Consider the following 22,873-nt stretch of genomic DNA (forward strand, 5'->3'; position numbering starts at 1 on the left):
CCAAGAAGTTTAAATTTATAGGTTTTTATCGAAACGAAGAAGCATTGTTTTGCAGGTGGAGTAAATTTGTCCCATTTCTATTAAAATTTATATTTAAAAATGAATTAAATTATAGTAAAGCGGTATAGCAGTCAAACTGATAGTATAGACTTCGCTATTTACTGTAAAAACTAAAATTGTAATTTAATCAACTCCAAAACTTAACTAATGCTTTCCATATCTATTAAAACTTACATTTAAAATTCAGTTATAGTAAATTATAGTAAAGCGATATAGCTGCCAAACTGATAATATAGCATATATAGTACAGCGTAGAAAATATAACAGAGTATATTATAGTGTACTAGTATATTATAGTGTACAATAGCAAACTATAGTAAAGCAATCAAACTTACGTGACTTCCCCTTCTTCAAAAACTATATCACCACTAGTGTCTTCATAGTCAACTCCAGGAGTTGCTGTTCCTTCTTCCGTATAGTATGGTACAATAATCCTGTTTTTGGCTCCACCACAGCGCATTATGTTGACCTCAATTGACCCAATAGACTCATTTATAGTTTCTTCACGAGACGTCAGGCTAAATATACCTAGAAATAATAAGAGTCAATAACGATAGATTAAATAAAAAAGCAAGTTTTTTCAACTGAAAGTAGGGAGCAATATTAAAACTTAAAACGAACAGAAATTATTACGCATATAAGAGGTTTTTTTTGAAAATAATAAAAAAAAACTTTAGCATAAAGAGTGAGTTATTTCTGAGGGGAAATATGCGCAGTAATTTCTGTTCATTTTAAGTTTTAATGCCGCTCCTTACTTTCAGTTCAAAAAACTTGTTTTTTTATTTAATTTCTGATTGTTATGTTAAATAATGCTGGGAAATCCGACGCCCCCTTGGAAAATTCTCTTCGGCGGCGTCATTTTATTCTCAGCTAGAGGGGGGGGAGGGCTAAGCAAATTCTGTGGGGCTCCTAAAGTGACCGGCTCACAGTTATTTAAGAGCAATATTTCTTCAAATGGTTTGCACAAGCCTCCCCCAAAATCGATTAATAATAGTTAGAAGCAATTTAAAAGTGTTTAACGAATACAGAGAAAACTTAAGTTAGAAAGTAATTTACAGTTTTATTGCAACACTGGGAATCGACAAGGTCTCATTTTTCCAAAAATATCAACTACAGCATCGAAATCTTACAATTTCACAAGTTTTTTCACTAAATATCAACATCAGATCCCTGAGCCTTTCGTTGCTCATTGTTGATCCTGAATAGGTTTTAATCCGGCTTAGTGTAGAAAAGAATCCCTCATTATTAATCGTTGTGGTAGGCAGAGTAATGAAAATTTGTATAATTTTCAAAATTTCGGAATATGCTTCGACATTGCTTTCAGACAATCGCGAATTTCTAAGCCATCTTTCGGTTTATTGGCTAAAGAGTCGATGCATCTTCTCACAAGAACCATTTGCGAGGCCAATAGTGTTATGTCAATATAATCTTCTTTGTAATGCGCTGTTATACTAGCTAGTCGGCTAGGATTGAGTAAGTGCGGCGAATGAACATCTAACGCAGAGATTTACTCTAACAGTGGAAGAGCATCCATGAAGTGGCTTTCAAATTTGGAGCACAATCTGTCTGTCAGAAAAAAATAATCCCTTCTGAAACCATTTTTGGTTGATTATTTCTCTTCAGAAAGATTCCAGAAAGATGAAAAGTCAGAATTCTGAAAATTTTTGCAAAATGTCATCAGTGAGGCCACACTTACAAGAAAATTAATTGCTTTATGGAAGATTTCATCAAAACCATCGTCAGCTTGCATTTCTATAATTTTCTCCCGCGTAGCTGCAATAAGACCAGTAGCTCTAAAAAAAAAGGTCTACCTCCTGCAGCTGCCTAGACAGAGTTCATGGCACAAAAGAAAATGTTCCGCTAGATACAGTATAAATAAAAATTCAAATGTTTGGAGTCTGTTTGCGACTCCGTGGGCCTGAACTGCCAATTCTCCGTCACTGGATGTTCTGGTAGTTCAACCACAAAACGGACAAAATACAGTTGAATCTATTCAGTACTTTGTTCAACGATATATTCCAGTATGCTCATCCGGTAGCAGGTGAATTCTCCAGCTGAAGAACAATCATACCAGCGGCTTTCTGAGCATTAACAAACAGTTGGTAGCGTGTATTGCATTTCGCAATTAATCAGTACAGCCCTTCAAGAATGAAGAAGAAATATGCCATTCACCTGAAGTTTGGAATGCAATCACCCAACACTGGTATATGAGCATGACAGTTAATGTAAATTGCATGCAGTGTAATTGCTCTAATATGGGCTTGAACACCTGAAAAGTGGCCGCTCATGACACTGGCTTGGTATTTTCACAGAAAAATTGAAAAGAATAAGGTTTCACACCCTTCCCCTATGGATGTAAATTTGTTTCCCCCTCATAACTTTTCTTGAATTGACACCAATTGATAGGTCTGATTTTTCTTTCGATGCTTAGGTTGTTTGTTTCATGTTTTTCTTACATTTTTTTGTAAGTAGTAGATTATAGAGCCCTCAACAAGCAGGTAGTTAGCGATAAATTTCTTCTACCAAGAATAGATGAAATTCTTGACTCAATTTCAAGCAAAAACGAAATTTTTACTTCTTTGGACCTTACCCAAGGCTACCACCAAGTGAAAATAGCCGAAAAGGATGGCCACAAAAGTTTATTTTTCGCATCCGAACATGGCTCTTATAAATACTTAAAAGTACCATTTGGACTGAAAACAAGTTCAATTGCACTATGTGGATCCCTATTGCACCTGTTAAATGGATTGAAGAACATAATTCATTTTGTTGGTGATGTTATATGCATGGGGCAAAACACTGGACAGAACTTAGAAACACTAGCCAAGGTGTTCGAGAAGTTCAGTCAAGGCAATTTAAAATTCTGGCCTGAAAAGGTAAATTTATTTCTACCTCTGGTTAAATTTTTAGGAATAGTAGTAACCCAGGTAGAGGTATTCCCAGTCACTGATAAAATGAAATGTTTCGAGAACCTCAAGCTCTCCAGAACTACGAACAAATTTAAAGAAATTTTAGGTCTTACTGGCAACCTTAGAAAATTTTCGTGCGCAATAACGCTCACGTTGCGAAGACCCTCACAAAATTAACTAGGGGCATTTCCCACAAGATCACCTGGTCCTAGAAAGCACACAATTCCCTAGTATGTCTAAAACAACCGCTCACTTCATAATCTATATCGTCAGTTCTTTATTTCAAAAACTGATAATTTATGGTTACAACCGATGATACTTCAAAAGGCAATGGCGCGATTCTTTCGCAAATAATCCCAGGAGAACACCCTATTTATCTAGAAGAAACGCCTAAACAAAACAAATAGAAAAATTTAGATGGTACTCGAGTAGAACTTTATCAAAAGGCGAAATTAGTTATTCCACATCAAACTCAGAATTATTATCTATTATCCACCACTTGGACAAAATTGGAAATTATTTAATTGATGGAAAATTTATACTACGATAAGAACATAAGAGCTTGCAAAGCCTGCGCACATTTAAAAACCCCACGGGCATTCTATCTAGATGGATTTTGAAAATCCAAGACATAGATTATGAATTTGAACACTTAAAAGGTAAACAAAATGCAACTTGTGACTTTTTGAGTAGATACCCAGAAAATAGTCCGTCGGACACTGAAGAAAAATAAGTCAATGCTATTAATTCTAAGAGCAAAGACAAATGCAAGAAAAACAATGTCAAAGACATAGTAAAAGAAAATCAGATTTACAATTGTCTCTTGTCCTTGAAAATCATAAAAAGAAATCAAAAAAAGGACGAGATGTGTATAGTACTAATTGATTATTTTGTGAAGGATGATACGTTGCCAGATAAATTAAAAATTCTTAAACAAGAGATAAATGATTTTTACTATGATCTCGATGATGAAATACTGTGTAGAATCGTGACTGCTGAGACAAACAGAAACCAAACCTCGATAATTCCTGTTTTACCACAAAACTTGATAGTGCCTGCATTTGAATATTTCATTCAGATACAGGCAGACATCATGCAGTAATGAAAACTATCGATAAATTGAAACAATCTCTTTACGCACAATGATTTCTGGCGAAACTTAAAGAATTGGTAAGCTCAAGCAAAGCATTTGAGTTGAGAAAAATCCCCCCAGCTAACTCGAATTCTCCAATGGGTAGGATACCGGTAGCAAACTACTCCTTTGATATTATATCATTTGACCTATACGGGAAAAGTTGATGCCTACCTGTTTCTAGCAGAGATTATACTTGTATCCTTTCGATCAAAGATCATTTTTCCGGATTTACTTTTATAAAAACCTTAAAAAATCAAGGTGCTTATGCCAAATGTAAGACGTTAGCAAAATTGTTTCTACAATTTGGCATCCCTAATAAAATTTTGAGTTAAAACGGGGGAAATTTCTTTTCGAAAGTAAAAAAAGACTTAATGAATTTTTTTAATATAGAGTAATTTGTGACAGCCCCGTAGCAACCACAAGCTAATGTTAAAACAGAAAAAAGGTATTACATATTTTCCAAATTTCTAAGTATTTATATGAAAGACCATACGAATGACTGGGATAAATTCCTACCTTATTTAACTAACATGATCAACACTGCTTATTCCGAATCAATAAACGACAATCCATTTTATTTACTTTTTGGTCGTGATTTTAGAATCCAGTGTAATGAGATTATTGAATCTCGGCAGTATTATAACGACTCAAAAGATTATAAAAAAGAGTACATAAATAGGAAGAAAAAAACTTACAAAATAGTTAGGCAAGAGCTAGAAAAATGTAAAATAAACCAAGAGCCAAGAAACCAACCCAAAGTCAAGGGGAATATAGATTTCAAAGTAGGAGACTTCGTTTACCTAAAGAACGAGGCAAAAACGGAAGGAAAAAAACTTCCCAACAAATATTCTGGACCGTACAGAATAGTCAAAAAGTATGATAACGAATATACTTTTAAACTCGAAACCCCCGATCGTAGAAGAGTTTAGAAGGTGCATGTTTGCCGAATAAAAATAGAAAAATTTCCAGAGAGACGGGCATCACATTCCTCTTCTACTGATTCGTCAGATTTGGAAAATGAGCCCCCTAGGTCAAGATTGGCAGAGCTAAAACCCTTTGAATTTCAAGCAAGATTATTTTGAGAATGACAGTGATGAGGAAAACTTTGAAGAATTTTTAGCCATGAAAAATGTAGTTATTCCTAAGAAAAAATCCCTAATACCAGGATTTTCTCCTGAAATAAAAACGCCAAAAAGTCCAAAAAGTTAATCATCGGCCAGCGCAGGAGATTTAGATTATACAATATCTCCAAAAACCCAATTTTTCCCCAATAGAATTTCGACCTACTGTCTCCCCAAAAGATTTTCAATCAATTTTGTTTACCCTGTAACTTTATTAAAAAGATCCCTGTCTTTAAAAGAAGAAATAAATAAAGCCGCAAAGACCCCCGGTAACAAGGTAAAGAAAGTTCCCCTCGAAGATTTAACTAATACATGCCTACAAGAGGCTATAGCTTTAATAGATTTTCCCATTAAAACGAGTCGAAGTACATTACCCGAGAATAAAACTCCCAAGGACGACCAGCAAGGTCAAGATCATGATATAACTGTGTCCAAGGTCAAACCTAAACAGTGGACTTCACGGAGGGAATCCCTATTGCAAAGAATGCCCCATCCCCCTGAAGACATGGCCTTCAAACAATGGAGGAACCCCGCAAAAACTATAAAGTAAAATATTGAGTACGAATTGATTATTAGAATAATTAAATAAGAATTTGACTGATATTTTTAGCAAGAAAAACGGCAAGTAAAAAGGATGACTAAACACTAAAAACCTAAAAATAGAGCAAAACACGATTCAGATCAAGTTCTAGCTATGAATAGTGTCAGATTATCGAATTTTTAAGTCAAGTTAGGCATATTTAATTTACCTTTGATTAATTTTCTTCATAGTTAAATTTTTTTTTTCAATCTTCACGTGGAAGGCAATTTCAGTAGGGATTCTACATCTTAGAAAACTCTTATGCCCATTGTCGAGAGGAGATTTTGCCTCGACCTAATTTATGCATAAGACTATTAGTAAAGATATTTCTGTCATCACCTTGCAGTCTTATTATTGGTAGAAATTAAACGATTAGTAAAAAAAACTTTTGTTTTTGATGACATCAATCTTTGTTTGGACCTGGGTCTATTTTTCATAGAAAATCCGAGGGGACCGCCAAAACCCAACAAATTAAAAAGTACATGGGCTTTGGGTTTCTCCCCAGGCTTCCCACAAAACTTGGTCCATCTATTTAGATTTGATTACATAACTTAATACTGAGTAGGGGATCATTTCCATAGTTCATTTGTAGAATATAAGTTGAATTCCATAGAGGAGTATGAATTCAAAGTACGAATATCACCGCCCATATCATCGTACAGAATCGATGATATTGACTTTGAAAACATGACCTCCCCTCTCCATGATATAAGTTCCGTTATTGATCTCAATAACTGGGTACATTATAGGCTATCCAACTGATTAATTCTCATTTATAGGGGCATAGTTGATTTTTGTAGGGTAGCTACCTAGTAGGATAAATGTGCCACAGAGGACCTAAAACACTGTTTGTCACCATTGGTCTACCACGAGCTTCCCACCTTGGGCCTTTCTCTCTGATCGCCGACGTTTTGACATCACTTGTATTATATATATTTTTTTCATTAATATTTACTTGGTTAACTTTACTTGCACACTGTTAAATTGGTGTTAAATTTATTATCTTTGAAATTTGTCTTTACATTAATTAGGGATATTTCCATCTGTCAGGTTTTTTAACCGTTCTGCCTGACTGTGTCGTTATTTTCTCCTCTGTTTCTTGTGGTTTTTTGTTTTTTGGTTTTTCTAGCGAAATAAGGTCAAACTTTTTGTATTGTTTTTTTCCAAAATTCTTGCCCTTTAAATCTTGTTTCCTTCACGTGTGCAGCTACTGAATTCGGTTTTGATTTCCCTATTTCTTTGACTACTATATGGTCTGATTTGCCGTCGGACTCTTCGGAACTGGTTTCCGATGAATCCGGATTAGAACTTTTAGAGGTGGCACTTTTTGAGGTGTCACCTGCCCTTCCTTCGTAAATTTCTACTCCCCTGGAAGTAGAAGGTTTATTCCCTAGGTCATCGCCTTGAGTTCTCAACTCGGGGGATTTGAAAGATTCTTGAGAGCTTTGGGAGGAATCAATAGTTTTTGCGGGGTTCCTCCATTGTTTGAAGGCCATGTCTTCAGGGGGATGGGGCATTCTTAGCAATAGGGATTCCCTCCGTGAAGTCCACTGTTTAGGTTTGACCGTGGACACAGTTATATCATGATCTTGACCTTGCTGGTCATCCTTGGGAGTTTTTTTTTCGGGTAATGTACTTTGACTTGTTTTTATGGGAAAATTTATTAAATCCATAGCCTCTCGTAGGTTTGTTTTACTTAAATTTTTGGGAGGAGTTTCTTTACAGTAATACCGGGGGTTTCTACAGCTCTGTTTAATTTTTCCTGTAAAGACAGGGGCCTTTCTATCGGTGTTGCAGGGGAAACCATATCGTCTGGAAATCTTTTGGGGGGACATGAGTTCTAAATTCTATCGGGGAAAAATTGGGTTTTTGGAGATATTGTATAACCTAAATCTCCTGCGCTCGCCGATGAATTACTTTTTGGACTTTTTGGCGTTTTTATTTCAGGACAAAATCCTGGTATTAGGGATTTTTTCTTAGGAATAACTAGATTTTTCATGGCTAAAAATTCTCCAAAGTTTTCCTTATCACTGTCACCTTCAAAATAATCTTGTTGAAAATTCAAAGGTTTTAGCTCTGCCAATCTTGACCAAGGGGGCTCATTTTCTGAATCTGACGAATTACTAGAAGAGGGTTGTGATACCCATCTCTCTGGAAATTTCGCTCTTTTTATTCGGTTAACATGCGTCTTGTAAGTTCTTCCACTATTTGGGTTTTCCATTTTAAAAGTATAATCGTTATCGTACTTTTTGACTATTCTGTACGGTCCAGAATATTTGATGGAAAGTTTTTTCCTTCCGTTTGGGCCTCTTTCTTTAGGTAAACGAAGTCTCCTACTTTGAAATCTATACTCCCCTTGACTTTGGGTTGGTTTCTAAGCCCTTGGTTTATTTTAAATTTTTCCAGCTCTTGCCTAACTATTTTATAAGTTTTTCTCATCCTATTTATGAATTATTGTTTGTAATCTTCTGAGTTGTTATAACACTGCCAAAATTCAATAATCTCTTTACACGGGACTCTGAAATCACTAACGAAAAGTAAATAAGATGGGTTGTCTTTGGTTGTTTTGGAATAAGCAGAGTTAATTACGTTAGTTAAATAATGTAATAATTTATCCCAGTCAATCCTATTGTCTTTCGTATAAATACTTAATACGTTCGAAAATATTTTATGCCTGTTTTCTATTTTACCATTAGCTTGTGGGTGGTATGGGGCTGTCACCATTTTCTCTATATTAAGAAAACTCATTAAGTCTTTTGTTACTTTCGAAACAAAATTGCTCCCGTTGTCACTCAAAATTTTATTAAGAATGCCAAATTGTAGAAATAATTTTTCTAACGCCTTACCTGTGGCATAGGCACCTTGATTTTTTAATGCTTTTGCAAAAGTAAATCCGGAAAAATGATCTATAACCGAAAGAATACAAGTATGGCCTCTGCTAGAAACAGGTAAGCCTCCACTTGTCCCGTATAGGTCAAATGAGATAATATCGAAAGGGTACTTTGCTACCGGGATCCTTCCCATTGGAGGATTTGAATAAGCTTGGGGGATTTTTCTCAAGTTACGTGCTTCGCATGTACTTACAAATTCTTTAAGTTTTGTCAGCGCAGATTGTACGTAAAAATATTGTTTCAATTTATGGAACGTTTTCATTACCCCTAAATGTCCACCTATTTCTGAATGAAAATATTCAAATGCAGGCCTTATTAAGTTTTGTGGTAACACAGGTATTATCGAGGTTTGGTTTCTGTTTGTCTCGGTGGTCACAATTCTACACAGTATTTCTTCATCCAGATAATAGTAAAAATTATCTATCTTTTCTAAGAGTTTTGAATTTTTTCCGGTAACGCATCATCATTCACAAAATAATCAATTAGTGCTACACACATTTCATAATTTTTTTTGCTTTCTTTTTATATTTTCAAAGGACAAGGGACAATAGTTAATCTTTTTTTCTTTTATTGTGTCTTTGACTTTGTTTTTCTTACATTTGTGTTTGCTTTTAGTATTAATAGCATTAACTTCATTTTCTTCAGTTTCTGACGGAGTATTTTCTGAGTATCTACTCAAAAATTCACAAGCTATATTTTGTTTACCTTTTAAATGTTCAAATTCGTAATCTAGGTCTTGGATTTTCATAATCCATCTAGCTAGAATGCCCGTGGGGTTTTTAAATGTGCGCAGTTACTGCAAGCTTTTATGGTCTGATCGTAGTATAAATTTTCTACCAATTAAATAATGTCTAAATTTGTCCAAGTGGTGGATAATAGATAATAATTCTAATTTTGTGGCGGAATAACTACTTTCGCGTTTTGATAATGTATAACTTGAATAGCATATAACTTTTTCTATTTGTTTATGTGTTTCCTCCAGAGGATTATGGTTTTCTACCGCAATTATTTGCGAAAGAATATTGCCAATGACTTTTGAACTCGCATCTGTTGTAACCACAAATCTTCTATTTTCGAAATAAGGGAGTGACAATATTGGTTCAGAAGTGAGTGCCTTTTTGAGACGGTCTAGAGACGTTTGAGCTTCCTCGGACCAGGTAATATTATGGGATTTCCCTTTGGTTAATTACGTGAGGGGTTTTACAATTTGAGCATAATTGCGTATGAATTTTCTAAAGTTGCTAGTAAGTCCTAAAATTCCCCTTAATTCTTTCATAGTTCTGGAGGGCTTGAGGTTTTCGACACATTTTATTTTATCAGGGACTGGGGATATCTCTCCCTGGGTTACTACTACTCCTAAAAATTTAATCTGAGGATGAAATAAATTAACTTTCTCAGGCCGGCATTTTAAATTGCCTTGCCTGAACTTCTCGAACGCCTTAGCTAATGTTGCTAAGTGTTGTTCAGTGTTTTCCCCCACGCATATAATATCATCTACAAAATGAATTATATTCTTTAATCCTATTAACAGGTGCAATAGGGGTCTACATAGCGCACTTGAACTTGTTTTCAGTCCAAATGGTACTCTTAAGTATTCATATGAACCACATTCAGATGCTGAAAATGCAGTTTTATGGACATCCTTTTCGGCTATTTTCAATTGGTGGTAGCCTTGGGTAAGGTCCAAAGAAGTAAAAATTTCGTTTTTGCTTGAAATTGAGTCAGGAATTTCATCTATTCTTGGTAGGAGAAATTTATCACTAATAACCTGCTTTTTGAGGGCCCTATAATCTACTACGAGTCTAAGATCTCCATTCTTTTTTGGTACTAAGATCTTTGGTGCACTATACGGACTTATACTTGGGCGTATAATTCCGTTTTTTTCTAATTCATGGCTTTTATTTTTTAACCACTCTTTTTGCTTATATGGCACACGATATGGCTGTTTTGCTACGGGATTATCAGTCTTTAAAATTGAATGTTCGTAAAATTGTATTAGCCCGATGTCATCTTCAGATGAAGAAAATACATCTTTAAAATTCCATAATAATTTGTATAATTTTTTCTTAAGTTCCGAGTCCGTAATATGATCCATATTAAATTCGTTTAAAGATTGAGATTTAGTTAAAGGATATTTGTTATTTGAAGTTTTGATACCGTTAACTAGGTTTCTTTTAGAATTTTGAGAATTGAGTTCCCATCTATTTAAATCATTCTCCGTTAAAACCTGAATTTGAACTAGACATGTCCCCTTTTTAATAGTAATTGTATCATTCTCGTGACTGTTAGTTACCCAAATAAAAGCTTCTCCTTTGTCATAAGATACAATTTGTTCCTCGCATAGCAGATTTTCGGGTATTTCAGACGGTGTCGCAAACCATATTTCTGATTTGCTAATCACTGGTTCGATCATCTGTGATATTTGAATTTTTTGCATTGTTTTGGGAGGGACTTTTGTTTTCCTTATCGTGAATCCGCAATATTTCTCTTGGCGCTATGCTGCGCCATTGCGGCATCTTGTGGCGTCGCGTTGGGTTTTATTATGTTTTCCCATAATTCCGCTATTTTCTTAATTTCATTTGACCTGTACTGTCGCATATCTCCTATTTTTATTTTCGCAGATTCAATACTTTTATTATTTAAATATACTTCATTTCTGCAATATCTCTCAGGGCAATTGAACGAATTTCCAATTATGCCATGACATGAGGTCTTTGCGAGACATGAGGTTCAAAATACTGCGACATTATACCACCAGAAAATTTGTTTACTGTTACGTTGTCTTCGTAACCTCTGTTATGACTTCTTAGGGTAGAAATTTCTTCCCCTACCTTAGCTGGGTAGACAAGCTTCTCATTGGCTACGTCTAATTGTATTCTATTAGACCTTCGAAAATTTGCGCCTATAATAGCCTTATATGGAAAGTTATCACATATAATAAAATTTGTCATAAAGGTTCTGTTGTCTCTTTTACGCTTAGGCAAATTGAACTTTTTGCGTCTAATTTTTGACCTATTAAATTTGTTAAATTAAGACTATTAGGGTTCCTCTGTCATTTGAAATGCAGAGGCAACACATTGAATACGCAAGAGTGTATGATACTAATTGTTGCACCTGAGTCAATCAAAGCCCTAAAATAACCATTTTCTACACAAAAATCATTAAATATAGGTAACTTGTTATTAATATCACTACAAGATAGCACTAATATTTTCTTGGACCTATTAAATATTCTGGGGAGCCTCTGGGTCCAATTTATATTTCTGAGGGTCCTGAAGCGTTTCCCTGAGAATTTATTTCAAGAGTCGATGCATGTAATCCATATTCAGACGCATTAGGTTCCGTAGGCATATTTAATTGATCTACGTCTGTCTGTCTTCGCCATGTATTATTATGGTAACGTGGATGTCTCGTGTCGGTGCCACTTGCTGGCGTTGACTGCCAATGCCGTTGCCTCGCAAAATTTTCATTTCTAATCGGCAAATTTTCGTGATTTCTATATTGCATTCTCGCATTATATTGGTTTTGGCGAGTATTTGGGTTTTCAAATCGGTAATTAATTTGTCTGTTGGGGGAAGGGTTATACAAATTTTGTTGGTACGCATTATAAGGTACTGATTGGCGCAATCCCCCCTGGCTATAGCATATTGCACGACCGGTGCTAAAATTTGTTCTTCTGGACAAATAGTTGCCGTAATTTTGCGTATTATCGACAGCGAATCTTGGTAAGGGGTTTGGGACACAGTGGCACTCTCTCGCGATATGGCCAACACGATTACAATTACAGGACCTCATTATTGTAGGGTTGTTTCCGTAATTAGATTGTTTAATGGGCTGTAAACGCATTGTTTTCTGCCTAGTGGGTTCTTGCGTTTTATTTATTTGGGGTATTGGGAGGCTATCCCTTGAAATTAAACTGGGGGATGGCTGATCGCCCTTGAAGATTAGGTTCGCGTTTGAATTGCCTAGGCTATTTATTTTTGCTTTACTATGATTAGCAACCATTGTATCAACTTCGATTAATCGCTCTACCTCCTGAACTGCAAGATCCAAAGTCTGAATATTATTGGATATTACCACTCTATATAGTTTTGGGGGTAGCCCTTGCAAAAAGGTATTTAGTATGAAATTTTCATACTGTTGTCCTGAACAACTTCCGTATTTTGTCTCTACAGAAATGCTTATATTATCAAGATATTCCCTTATATTCTGTGAAAAGTCAAAGCTCAGTGCTCCGTGTTTTAATTTATTTATGGAACTGGTGTCTATGAACCTATCTTTGAATGCTTTTAACAAGTTATCAACCGTATTTATTGGCAAGTTGGCATTATTGCCTATGGTATGTTCGAATTGTTTTCGAAAGGTTAAGGCCTGGCCTTTTAATCGTAGTAAGAGCATGTCTTTTAACGCTCCAACGTCTGTTTTTGTTAGTTGTACAAACTGTGTCAATTGGATATTAAATTCGTCAATATCCGATTCACCATTGTACTCTTGTATGGATTTTGCTATCTCTATATTTTTCGCGACTAACTTTTGCACTATTAATAATTCCTTAAGTTCTTCCATTTTTTTTGAATCAATTGAAAATAAATTTATTTTTACTTAACCTATTTTGGGGGAGGCTATTATCTCCTATGAGATATAAGGGTTTTCCTGTTGTAGCTTAGCGGCAATAGGGCTAATCACTTTTTTTTATATGTCTGTATCTTTCCAATAATTAAATTTAAATTACGAAGTTTTTATGGCCTAATTAGTTCGCAGTTTTCCTCCAATTTCCGACTCGCGCCATTTGTAGCGTTGGAAAATTGATAATTGTAGCGACAGAAATCTGAAGTCTCAGAGTTTTGTTTCCCCGGCACGATTAGATCTGACTTCATAGGCATGAATAACTATAGGCTGACAGGGGTTAGAAACAATTTTCCAAACTGTGGCGATGACAACTTTTGGTATTTGTAGGGATGAAAAAATAGGCTGGCTATACTCTATGTGGTACTAAATACCGACCGCGTCAAAGGCAATATTATGCCCAAAGGTCGTGAACTTACTCCTTGTAATTTCTCCGATAGCGCCGCTTATAGCGCTGGAGATTGTGCCAGCAGGGCCTGCGCCACGCTCAATTATTGGGTGAAAATAAAGCGTACAGCCATGTAACCGTGACTTCTTTTTCTCGAGCTATCTTGAGATCCAATTCCCTCTGGGAGCATTTAACTTGGAGACATACGAACTAATGACCTATTATCAGACTAGATGCAGACATATAAAGTGAAATAAACACAGATAAAAAGACAATATAGATATTGAAATTACATACTTAGGTGCAGAGCAATGGGTCACTCCAAATGACAATAACGATGACAACAATGTAAGAATTCTCTCTGAATGGACCTAAGTCTGGTTAGCGAATTCCTCCAAATCTGACTTTCGAATAATCTTAAAAAGCACATCTACCCCACTATCAAACATAGCTTTTCAGTCCTACGTCGTGAGGACTGGCTCATAATTGGCCCGAGTGGTTCAAGGATGCGAACCTTTCGTCCAATGAATTCTTTTAAATATTTTTGATGATTCAAGCGTTCACACGGTTTTTTGCCATTTAAACTTCCTTAGAAATATCGTACGTAGCATATTTTTTATTTCTCACTCTCTTAGCGAAATCTTAAGCCTGGATAGTGCTGTTCTTTGTTTTTGTTTCTTATAGAACAATTTGAGTTTCACACAACTCGACGCTAACAACTGTTTTATGATCGGATATCTCTCCCGCATATCTCCCCCGCATCTGTTCCGGTAACTGCGGCGTCTCATTTGACATATATAAAAGAGTGGGTATAAAGCACAAGTACCGATTTTGCTAAGTAATGTTAGATGGTGTTGATTTTGTTTCTTATAGAACAATTTGAGTTTCATTACTTATCTTTCAGTTTTTCTCATTCCTTAGGGTTTGATTAGACGTTTTGCAACGTGCAATTTCAACTTGCACGTTCAACCCAAAACTGTCGTGATAGTAAGTGGTAACAAAATGCAACCAGTCCTTATCACGGTTACTGGAAAGGATATAATAAAAGCATATTGAAAACTCCCTGCTGATTCTAATTGAAATAACTTTTATAAAGGTCGAAGGCTACTAATAAGAATAGTTTCCTAAAAATTTCAGTTATTTCCCGGGATAAAACTTGCCAAAGAAATGATAAGATATAGACAAAATTATACTATTGAATTAACTATATCCGATAACTGTTTGTTTGACTTTGTAACACTCAATGTCAGACACTACATTTTTTGCTTAAATAGAGGTGCTTATATAAGCACCAATGTGTGCTTACATATATGTTTAAATAAGCTTTATAGAGGTGCTTTTGTGCACCCTTACTACCTACGAAGTGTAATAAGATGCAATTTGCCATCAACCCACCAAGGCCGTATCCAGGGGGGGGGGTTACCCAGTTTGACCCCCCCCCCGAAATTTTTGACCCAGTCGAAAATAAGTCGAAAATTAGTAAAACCTAGGTTAAAAATCAGTAAAATTAGTCAAAAACTGAGTAAAAAATTAGTAACCCCCCCCCCGAAAAGAAAATCCTGGATCCGCCCTTGCCACCCACATAAGAAAAACTAATGAAAGAAAACTGTGGATTCGAATTATAAATAGTTTATATAAATAATTTTAATTACATAAGTAATTAAGTAAAAACTAATTAATTCATTAGTCCTTATAGGCTCCACAGGCAATTGGGGAGGGGGGGGGGGGTCACTTTGCAGTTTGTTGATTGACAGTTTCTTTACTTGTATGTAAGAATTATGTTTTTCTTTTTAGAATTTCTTTAATAAACAATGATTGTCGTTTAATATATGTCTCTATCTTAGCTTAAATATGAGCCCGAGGAAAGTTCTAGTGGATGACAAATTCGAAGTTTGTTTAAATCCATTATTAGCTTTCAAGTTTTACAACATATTTTTAGGAAAAAAGTGGAAAAAATCCGGTGAAATAGCCCAAATATGTGAGATTTGGTACCTAAGCTATTTTTAGATTTGAAAAGAGAAAAATATATTCATAACCGTGTACAAATAGACTATGGCAGTAGATTTCAGAATACGATAATTGTTTTGTAGTGAGCTATTAGTAAGCCCTCTCCCCTTTTCCCCTACCAAACGCTAAAAAAGACTTTCCTTTGCACCAAAATAGTGACAAGCTTCTTAATTAATTTTATCTGTATTTCTATTAAGTCAATTTTTAAGATAGCTTTGATAAATATGTAAAATAATGCAAAAATCATGTATTTTATTTCAGGAGCTAAGATGTTATCTTTGCTATGCGCGTTAATGTGCCCCACCAATAATTTCGGTGAATGGTGTTTATGTTTCTTGAAACTGAACTTTTATTGTTCTAATTTCCGTTTAAGAACTTATTTGAAATCAGTAGCAGCCAAATTGTCAATACTCTTAGAAACAACAATTTCAGGCAGTAATTAAAAAAATGTGAAGATCAATTTTAAAACAAGCAGAAATTGTGTATGTATAAGCGGAGCTCCTAAGTCCCAAAAGCTTATGTAGGAGGTGACCATGCCTCACCCTCCTCTCTCTACAAGAAAAGCTATGAACCCCACAAACTAATTTTTTCCTTTATATTAAGGCCCCCTTGGCCCAGGGACTTGCAGTTTTTTAAGCTATTCAGAAAAAAAGGTGTCTGGCTCTGTGTGGCCAGTTTTTGGGCCTAGTTTTTGGAACAGCCAATATTTTTTCTCTATTTTCTCTTCTGCATTGTGGTCTCCTTGAGCCTTGGGACTTCAGCATATAAGTTTAGAGCCAATAAAAAAAAAATTTTGGGGCCTTTTTTTAGGTCCCTTTCTCAGGGGGGGGGGGGGGGAGGGCTTGCCTATAAACTATTTTATGTGCATTAATTTCTCTTGATTTGTAAAAAGACGTACTGCTGCTAGTTTTGAATCAATTAGGCAAAAACAGTGTTTGATTTCCCCCTTTCCCTAAAAATGTCGTGTGTTCTTCATGGATCAGAAAATCATCCCTAAGAGTTTCCAGCCAATTGGACAGAAGGGATCATACGAGTTGAACCTATTATTTTATCCTAAAATTCTCCGCAATAATAAAAGCTAATACCCCATCAGCATCCATATTATCCGCCTATTCCAAACATATTCCCCCAGGAAAAAAGAGGTTAGGGGATTAATCAGCATCTATTTAATATGAAGGACCATCAACTAACTTGGAACATTTGGGCCAAAAATTGCACGTCTTAGGCATCAGGTAACCACCCCCCCCCCCCAACCAAACAAGAGAATCCACTTACCTGCCTTATATTTGGTGTGAGACTATTCAATACTCTCTGGCCGTCAGTATTATTGTATGAACGACCTATAACAACCACTAATTTTTTTTAACTATATATGTTTAGCGGGGTGGAGTGGGGTTGAATCATCATTCAACGATTATGAATCTGAAACTGGGAGGTTGAGTTCACAGTTATTCGATATTTTTAAGTCGATTAACAATATAAAATTTTTTATTCGATAACAATTGGGCCATGGTCGGACAAAAATTCAAATGTATAGAATAGACGAATGCACAAACTAAGCTGTTTGTTTTGACAATGGAAGACATACTAGCATAAAAGGTAAAAAATATATGAATTAGCTACTGACATTAAAAATGATAATTTAAATTTGTGAGCAAGGACCGGTTTTAAAGTTAACGTAACAATCCTTCGGTCTTGAAATATTCTCTGGATTCATTAATATGCTCTGCATTGTGCAAACTAACCTCCTCAGTTTCAAATTAAGTCATTAGTTGTTGATAACTTTGTTATGGTTGTTTACAACTTACGTTGTTTACAACATAACCTTTTTTTCCTTTTTTACTTAAACACTGAACCAACTATAAAAAAGACCAGCCTGTAAAAATATCAAGAGCACAATTTAATTACATGGAAAATTATTGTTTTAGAGCACAAAGAGACAGAAAGAAGCATTTTTACCGACGGTTTTAATTAAAAGGGTGCTAAAACCTTGATTTTCTGTTATAGTGATCCCTCTCTCGATGTTCAACGATAATTTGGGAAAACACAACCCTTGCTTCTTTGGAAAAATGCAAGTTTTGTATTTTAGATATAGGGGTTTGGAACCCTCTCGTATTGCTCATAACACGTCGCACTTGACGGTGTACTTTCCCTCATAATCAAAAACATTTTTAGGGAATTTGGCTCTTTTTTCTGAGACAATATAAATCTTCGTATCCTGGTAGCTCCTGATGAGTAACTTAAAGCTTATTAGCGCTAAAAAGCATTATTTCTAAAAGACTTTTTGGATTGTTCTCACATGGCTCTTGGGAAACTTCACCGATGACGATTCGTTTTATCTAGTATACGAATAACTCAGTTTAACAAATCTGAAGAAAATGAAATTGTAAAAAGAAATCTAGTTAAAGAAGCCTTAAGCTTACCTGAATGGTCATCATCCAAGATTAAAACAGTTGCTACAGATGGACTGCCAAGACGAATATTCTGCCTTATCAAATCCGGTGGATCTTCAATGGACATGTCAATGTCAGACACTGAATGCCTTAATTGTGTCCTGGAGAAACTATTGGAAACTTGTAAGTCATTCTTTATCCTGTGATTTTGCAGAGGGGTTGTGGGAGCACTCGAGCCCCTCCTTTCCTTCCTGTATTGACTAGAGTTTTTTAAGAGATCAGGCTTAGATATCTTCTTACAATCCATTACGATACCGACATCACCTTCAAATTCTTCGTTATCATATCCGCACACTTCCGGTATAATAGACAATCTCTTTTTAAGGCAAGCCATATAGCTATATTCAAAACTGATAGTACGGACGTTTTCAAGTCGTACGTGAAAATATTTATCATCCTCAAATATATCATCATCGATGATGCGAAGAACAATTGATTTTCTGTCTTCACCGTTGGAGAAGACCAAAGTGCCCTTTTTTGATTCGTAGTCAACGCCAGCAGTTGCTGTACCATCGTCTGTGTGGAAGTCAACTAAAACAGTACACTGTGCAGACACTCCCTTGCAGAAAACAGTCACCTCAAACTCCCCTACATTTTCCATTATGGAGTAATGACCAACTTCAAAGCGGACTTGGATCCCTTGATCTTCATTGTGAGCTTCTGTGAAGGAGCTAACCCTCCCAAGGTCTTGAAGATCAGTCACCGATTCTTCTCGAAGCTTTGTAAAGAAGCTAGTCCTTGTGGTCAACTTTTTTGTAGCAAGAATACGCTTGAATGCTTTGCTCTTAGTTCCACATCCAACAAGCTGCTTGCACGCCATTATCTCCAAACTAGGCATATCCAGGTGAGGATATTTCTTCCTCAAGTTACGGATGATACAGACATAAGTTTTACGGAACTCATTAAAGTCTTTCGTCTCTTCATCAGCAAGACTATCGTAAAAACTATAGTCGTTTGTCTCAGACTCAAAACTAGCTTCTGTCTGAACTATGACTCCCTCGTTTCTACCGACTCTATAACCCTTTTTTAAAAAGTCATGAATCAAAACATATCTATCTGCAAAATAAGCACTTATAACAGTGGCTGGAAAAAACAAAAATGTTACAATAGCTTCCCAAAGCTCAATTTCTCCATATGAATTTAAGCACAAAATTACGTACATCCAAAAATAAGCAAAAATTGACCACATCGCAGTTACAAGAAATACTCCTAGATGTTTTATTGTCCTATGCTCGTTGGAAGGCACAATGAAAATGCACAAACCTATAATGAAGAACATATTGAAGGCAGCAGAGCCCAGGGTTGAACCTGGGCCAAGATCACCTGCTTCAAAATCATTTCCGATTATTTCAATACTGGATAAGAGAATCTCAGGGGCAGAACAGCCTATTGTTAGCAGGGTTAAGTTTGCCACCGTTTCATTCCACACTCGAACAACTACCGTCTTTACCTCTTTCCCAGTCTTGATTTGAACTTCGCGCTTAACAGATGTGATCATCTGAATGGAAGACATGAACTTATCGCATATGATATCTAATCCAAGGAAAGAATAAGCGAGACATAGGATATATACAACTGCTCTTACAGCAGTTTCACTGTTAGTCAAATCTTCTATTGGAAGCCAAAGAGGTATCAACACCCCAGACTTACACTCTGATGTGAAGTTTGAATCTTCGACAAGCATAGTTTGGCTGCAATAATTCGAAAGGCGTTAAGTTACATATTTTAAAGGAGAGCAGAAAATTCTCACATTAACTTCTTAGTTATTTGTCTGTTAGTATTAGGTTTATTTTTAGAAAGGAAAGTATAAGGGCCCTCAAACAGTGGTGGAGCTTAAAGGAAAGCACGGGGGAATATATTTTGAAAATCTAAAGAGGCAAATTTTGTTTTCTTTTCAATTTTTTCAGTAAAATACCAAAAAGACATTTTTTTTTCAAAATAAAGAGGTGCAGGGAAGCTTTGGGAGACTTGTGCGTCACCTTCCCCGAATTGACGTCCGTCCCTTCAAAATAAGGCAAACAATTTTCATATGTATTATTCATTAGGCTATTCAAGAATTTATGAAGGTGAATAAGGGAGAGTGGAGGGAGAAAAATACAAAGCATCAAGGAAAAAAGTGTTTTGATGAAAGAGTAAAATATTGCAGCATCCTCTCTTAAGAAAGGCGGGATATAAGTTTCCTTTGAAAAGACTCACATAACGCCTTTTTTCAAAATAAAGAGGGGAAGGGGAGCTTTGGGAGACTTGTGCGTCACCTTCCCCGAATTGACGTCCGTCCCTTCAAGATAAGGCAAACAATTTTCATATGCATTATTCATTAGGCTATTCAAGAATTTATGAAGGTGAATAAGGGAGAGTGGAGGGAGAAAAATACTAAGCATCAAGGAAAAAAGTGTTTTGATGAAAGAGTAATATATTGCGGCATCCTCTCTTAAGAAAGGTGAGATATAAGTTTCCTTTGAAAAGACTCACATAACGCCTTTTGAATTAGAACGGTCCATTTTTATCACACTACTTAATCAGATACAAAAATAACACTGAAAAGGTAGTATATAATTTATGACAAATTAAACGTTTATACACTAAAATTATTCCACGTTTATTGTAGCGCAGTTGTCATGTGGTGTCCACGTATAGGTTTTTTCATGCAACGGCATTAATGAGTATAATATTAGGAGCATTGATTAGAAGTAATTAAGAAATGGGTTTAAACGACAAAAAATGAAACGAGTATTTCCGTCCATTTGCCTAAATTGAAAACATGAATATTTAGAACTTTGAATGACTTGGATCTGCACTAGTATCAATGGCATTCTTACATTTTGACCACTTTTAAACCTCCAAAATGCCCTCATCCTAACCATAGCATACTTTTATGACGGGGGGAGGGATATTTGTTAGGCCTGAATCTCATTTTTAAATACCAAAGTTGATGGTGACCGCATTTTGAATTTTATGCGCGTTTAATAATTCATAAATATATGTAGATGAGATCTTTGGGGGATGGTAATTACAAAAAACACTATATATAGCAGTTTCCTTTCAAATGAGCCCTTAAACAGCTCTCTAAGAGGTTAGAGCGCCCCGCTAGCGGCGAAAAAGAAAAAAAGACACTTCAATGCCACCCATACAAAAATGTGATGTGCCTTGTTGTTTAAGTCAGGGGGCAGTAAGTTTCATGAATAACATTTTTGGCCATGAAGATTCCAATGGTGCACTTTTTTTTTTATCCAAGGCCCTTTTTAGGGGGTTTCAGGCTACTTTCCAAAATTCCTATAAGTATGTTTTCAAAACAACGTGTTACAATTAGGACTAATTTAGACAATGGTTACAATTCCTGAGTTAGCTAAAAATAGTATTTTCCTCACTTTCTAGTTTTTTTTTAAAGCCTATTTTTTATTTATAGTTACTATGGGACGTGGTTCATTCCATTCTATGGGTCGTTTAACGTGGTTCGTTCATCACTATGTTGCGGCAATGGCGGCAATGTATGTTGCGGCAACGGTTAGTGCCGCTTTGCTTCCCTCGAAATAAAATTTTCTACGATGCATTGCTGGCATCACTTATCAAAATCACCATCACCAAGCTTATCTCAAAGATAAATACACCATCCTCGACAGAATAAAACTGCTACCACTTAGATGGCTAGGATACACCAAACATATGGAAAGTACTCGCTTCCCGAAGATGGCATTTAAAAACCGTGTACAAGGCTCGACCTCACAGAGGGCACCCCAAGAGACAGAAAAACAATGTTTCATTGCTCAGAATACATTATCTTGTCTACCTGTTAGTAGATAGAAGCAGGGTTGCCATCCCTAGTGATTTATCACTGTGTCTAGTAACTTTTTATATTACCTAAATAAAAAATCACTAAATCCGCATACAAGGCCGTACGCAGGTTTTTTTTCGGAGGGGGTTTTAGCCAAAAAAAATTTCGGGGGGGTTTACACGAAAAAAACCTCAAAAAACACATACAAAATTTGTTTATATTCATTTTTGTAACGATTTTACGAGTAAAAAAAAAAATATTTCGGGGGGGGGGGGGGTTCAGACCCCCTAACATCCCCACCCGCCTCTGGGTATGGCCTTGTCCGCACATAAATCACTAGACAGTAGAAGTGACCCTATAACTCGTGACGGGACTCCTTATATGGGCATAGAATACTGACGGGAGTCCATATATGGGTATAGAGTCATTAGGGAGAACACGTGGTTATTGGGGTCAATGACCTCTTTTTCCAAGGTCAATTTATTTGTTGTTTTTGTTGTAAGTGCACGCTCAAGGCGAATGTCATGGTGTCCTGAAATAGGAAATAGTATTTGTTGTTGTTGTTGTTTTGGGCATGTGCAAGCTCTCAGCGAATGTCATGGTGTCCAGAAATAGGAAATAGTATTTGTTGTTGTTGTTCAAGCCAAATGTTATGAGTTTCCCGGAATTTGGAACACCTGTGCTGTCGACCTCAATTCACCTATCGTGAATCAATAATTCCCCTTAGAAACAACAAATTAATTTCCCCTTTCTTGACAGATCAATCAACCAATAACATCATCTGTCAGACTTTAAAAATTTTCGCCTAGAAACGATTCTCCAGGAATAGATCCAAGTCATTAATGTCTTTGCCTCGGAAACAACTCTTTTGGTCGAACTCCAAAGGATATTAATAGCCAAAGGCCATGGAAACAATTCTCCAAGAAACATC

The 22,873-nt window shown here is 35.9% G+C and overlaps 1 protein-coding gene across 1 annotated transcript in view; it reads right to left on the reverse strand.

The window, feature by feature from the left end:
• LOC148941252 (sodium/calcium exchanger 3-like) overlaps positions 1-20,670 on the reverse strand; it is a 90,670-nt gene extending 70,000 nt beyond the window's left edge. Inside the window, exons 1-3 of the mRNA XM_089103813.1 lie at positions 20,643-20,670; positions 18,141-19,861; positions 396-588 (exon numbers count right to left, since the gene is read on the reverse strand). Of these exons, the coding sequence (XP_088959939.1) occupies positions 396-588; positions 18,141-19,854 (1,907 nt within the window). The 5' untranslated portion in view covers positions 19,855-19,861; positions 20,643-20,670. The remainder of the gene's footprint in view (positions 1-395; positions 589-18,140; positions 19,862-20,642) is intronic.
• Between the last annotated feature and the right edge of the window lie 2,203 nt (positions 20,671-22,873).

This window comes from Artemia sp. Qi Xiang Cuo, chromosome 18, assembly GCF_049724085.1.
Source record: "Artemia sp. Qi Xiang Cuo chromosome 18, ASM4972408v1, whole genome shotgun sequence".
Lineage (NCBI taxonomy): Eukaryota > Metazoa > Arthropoda > Branchiopoda > Anostraca > Artemiidae > Artemia > Artemia sp. Qi Xiang Cuo.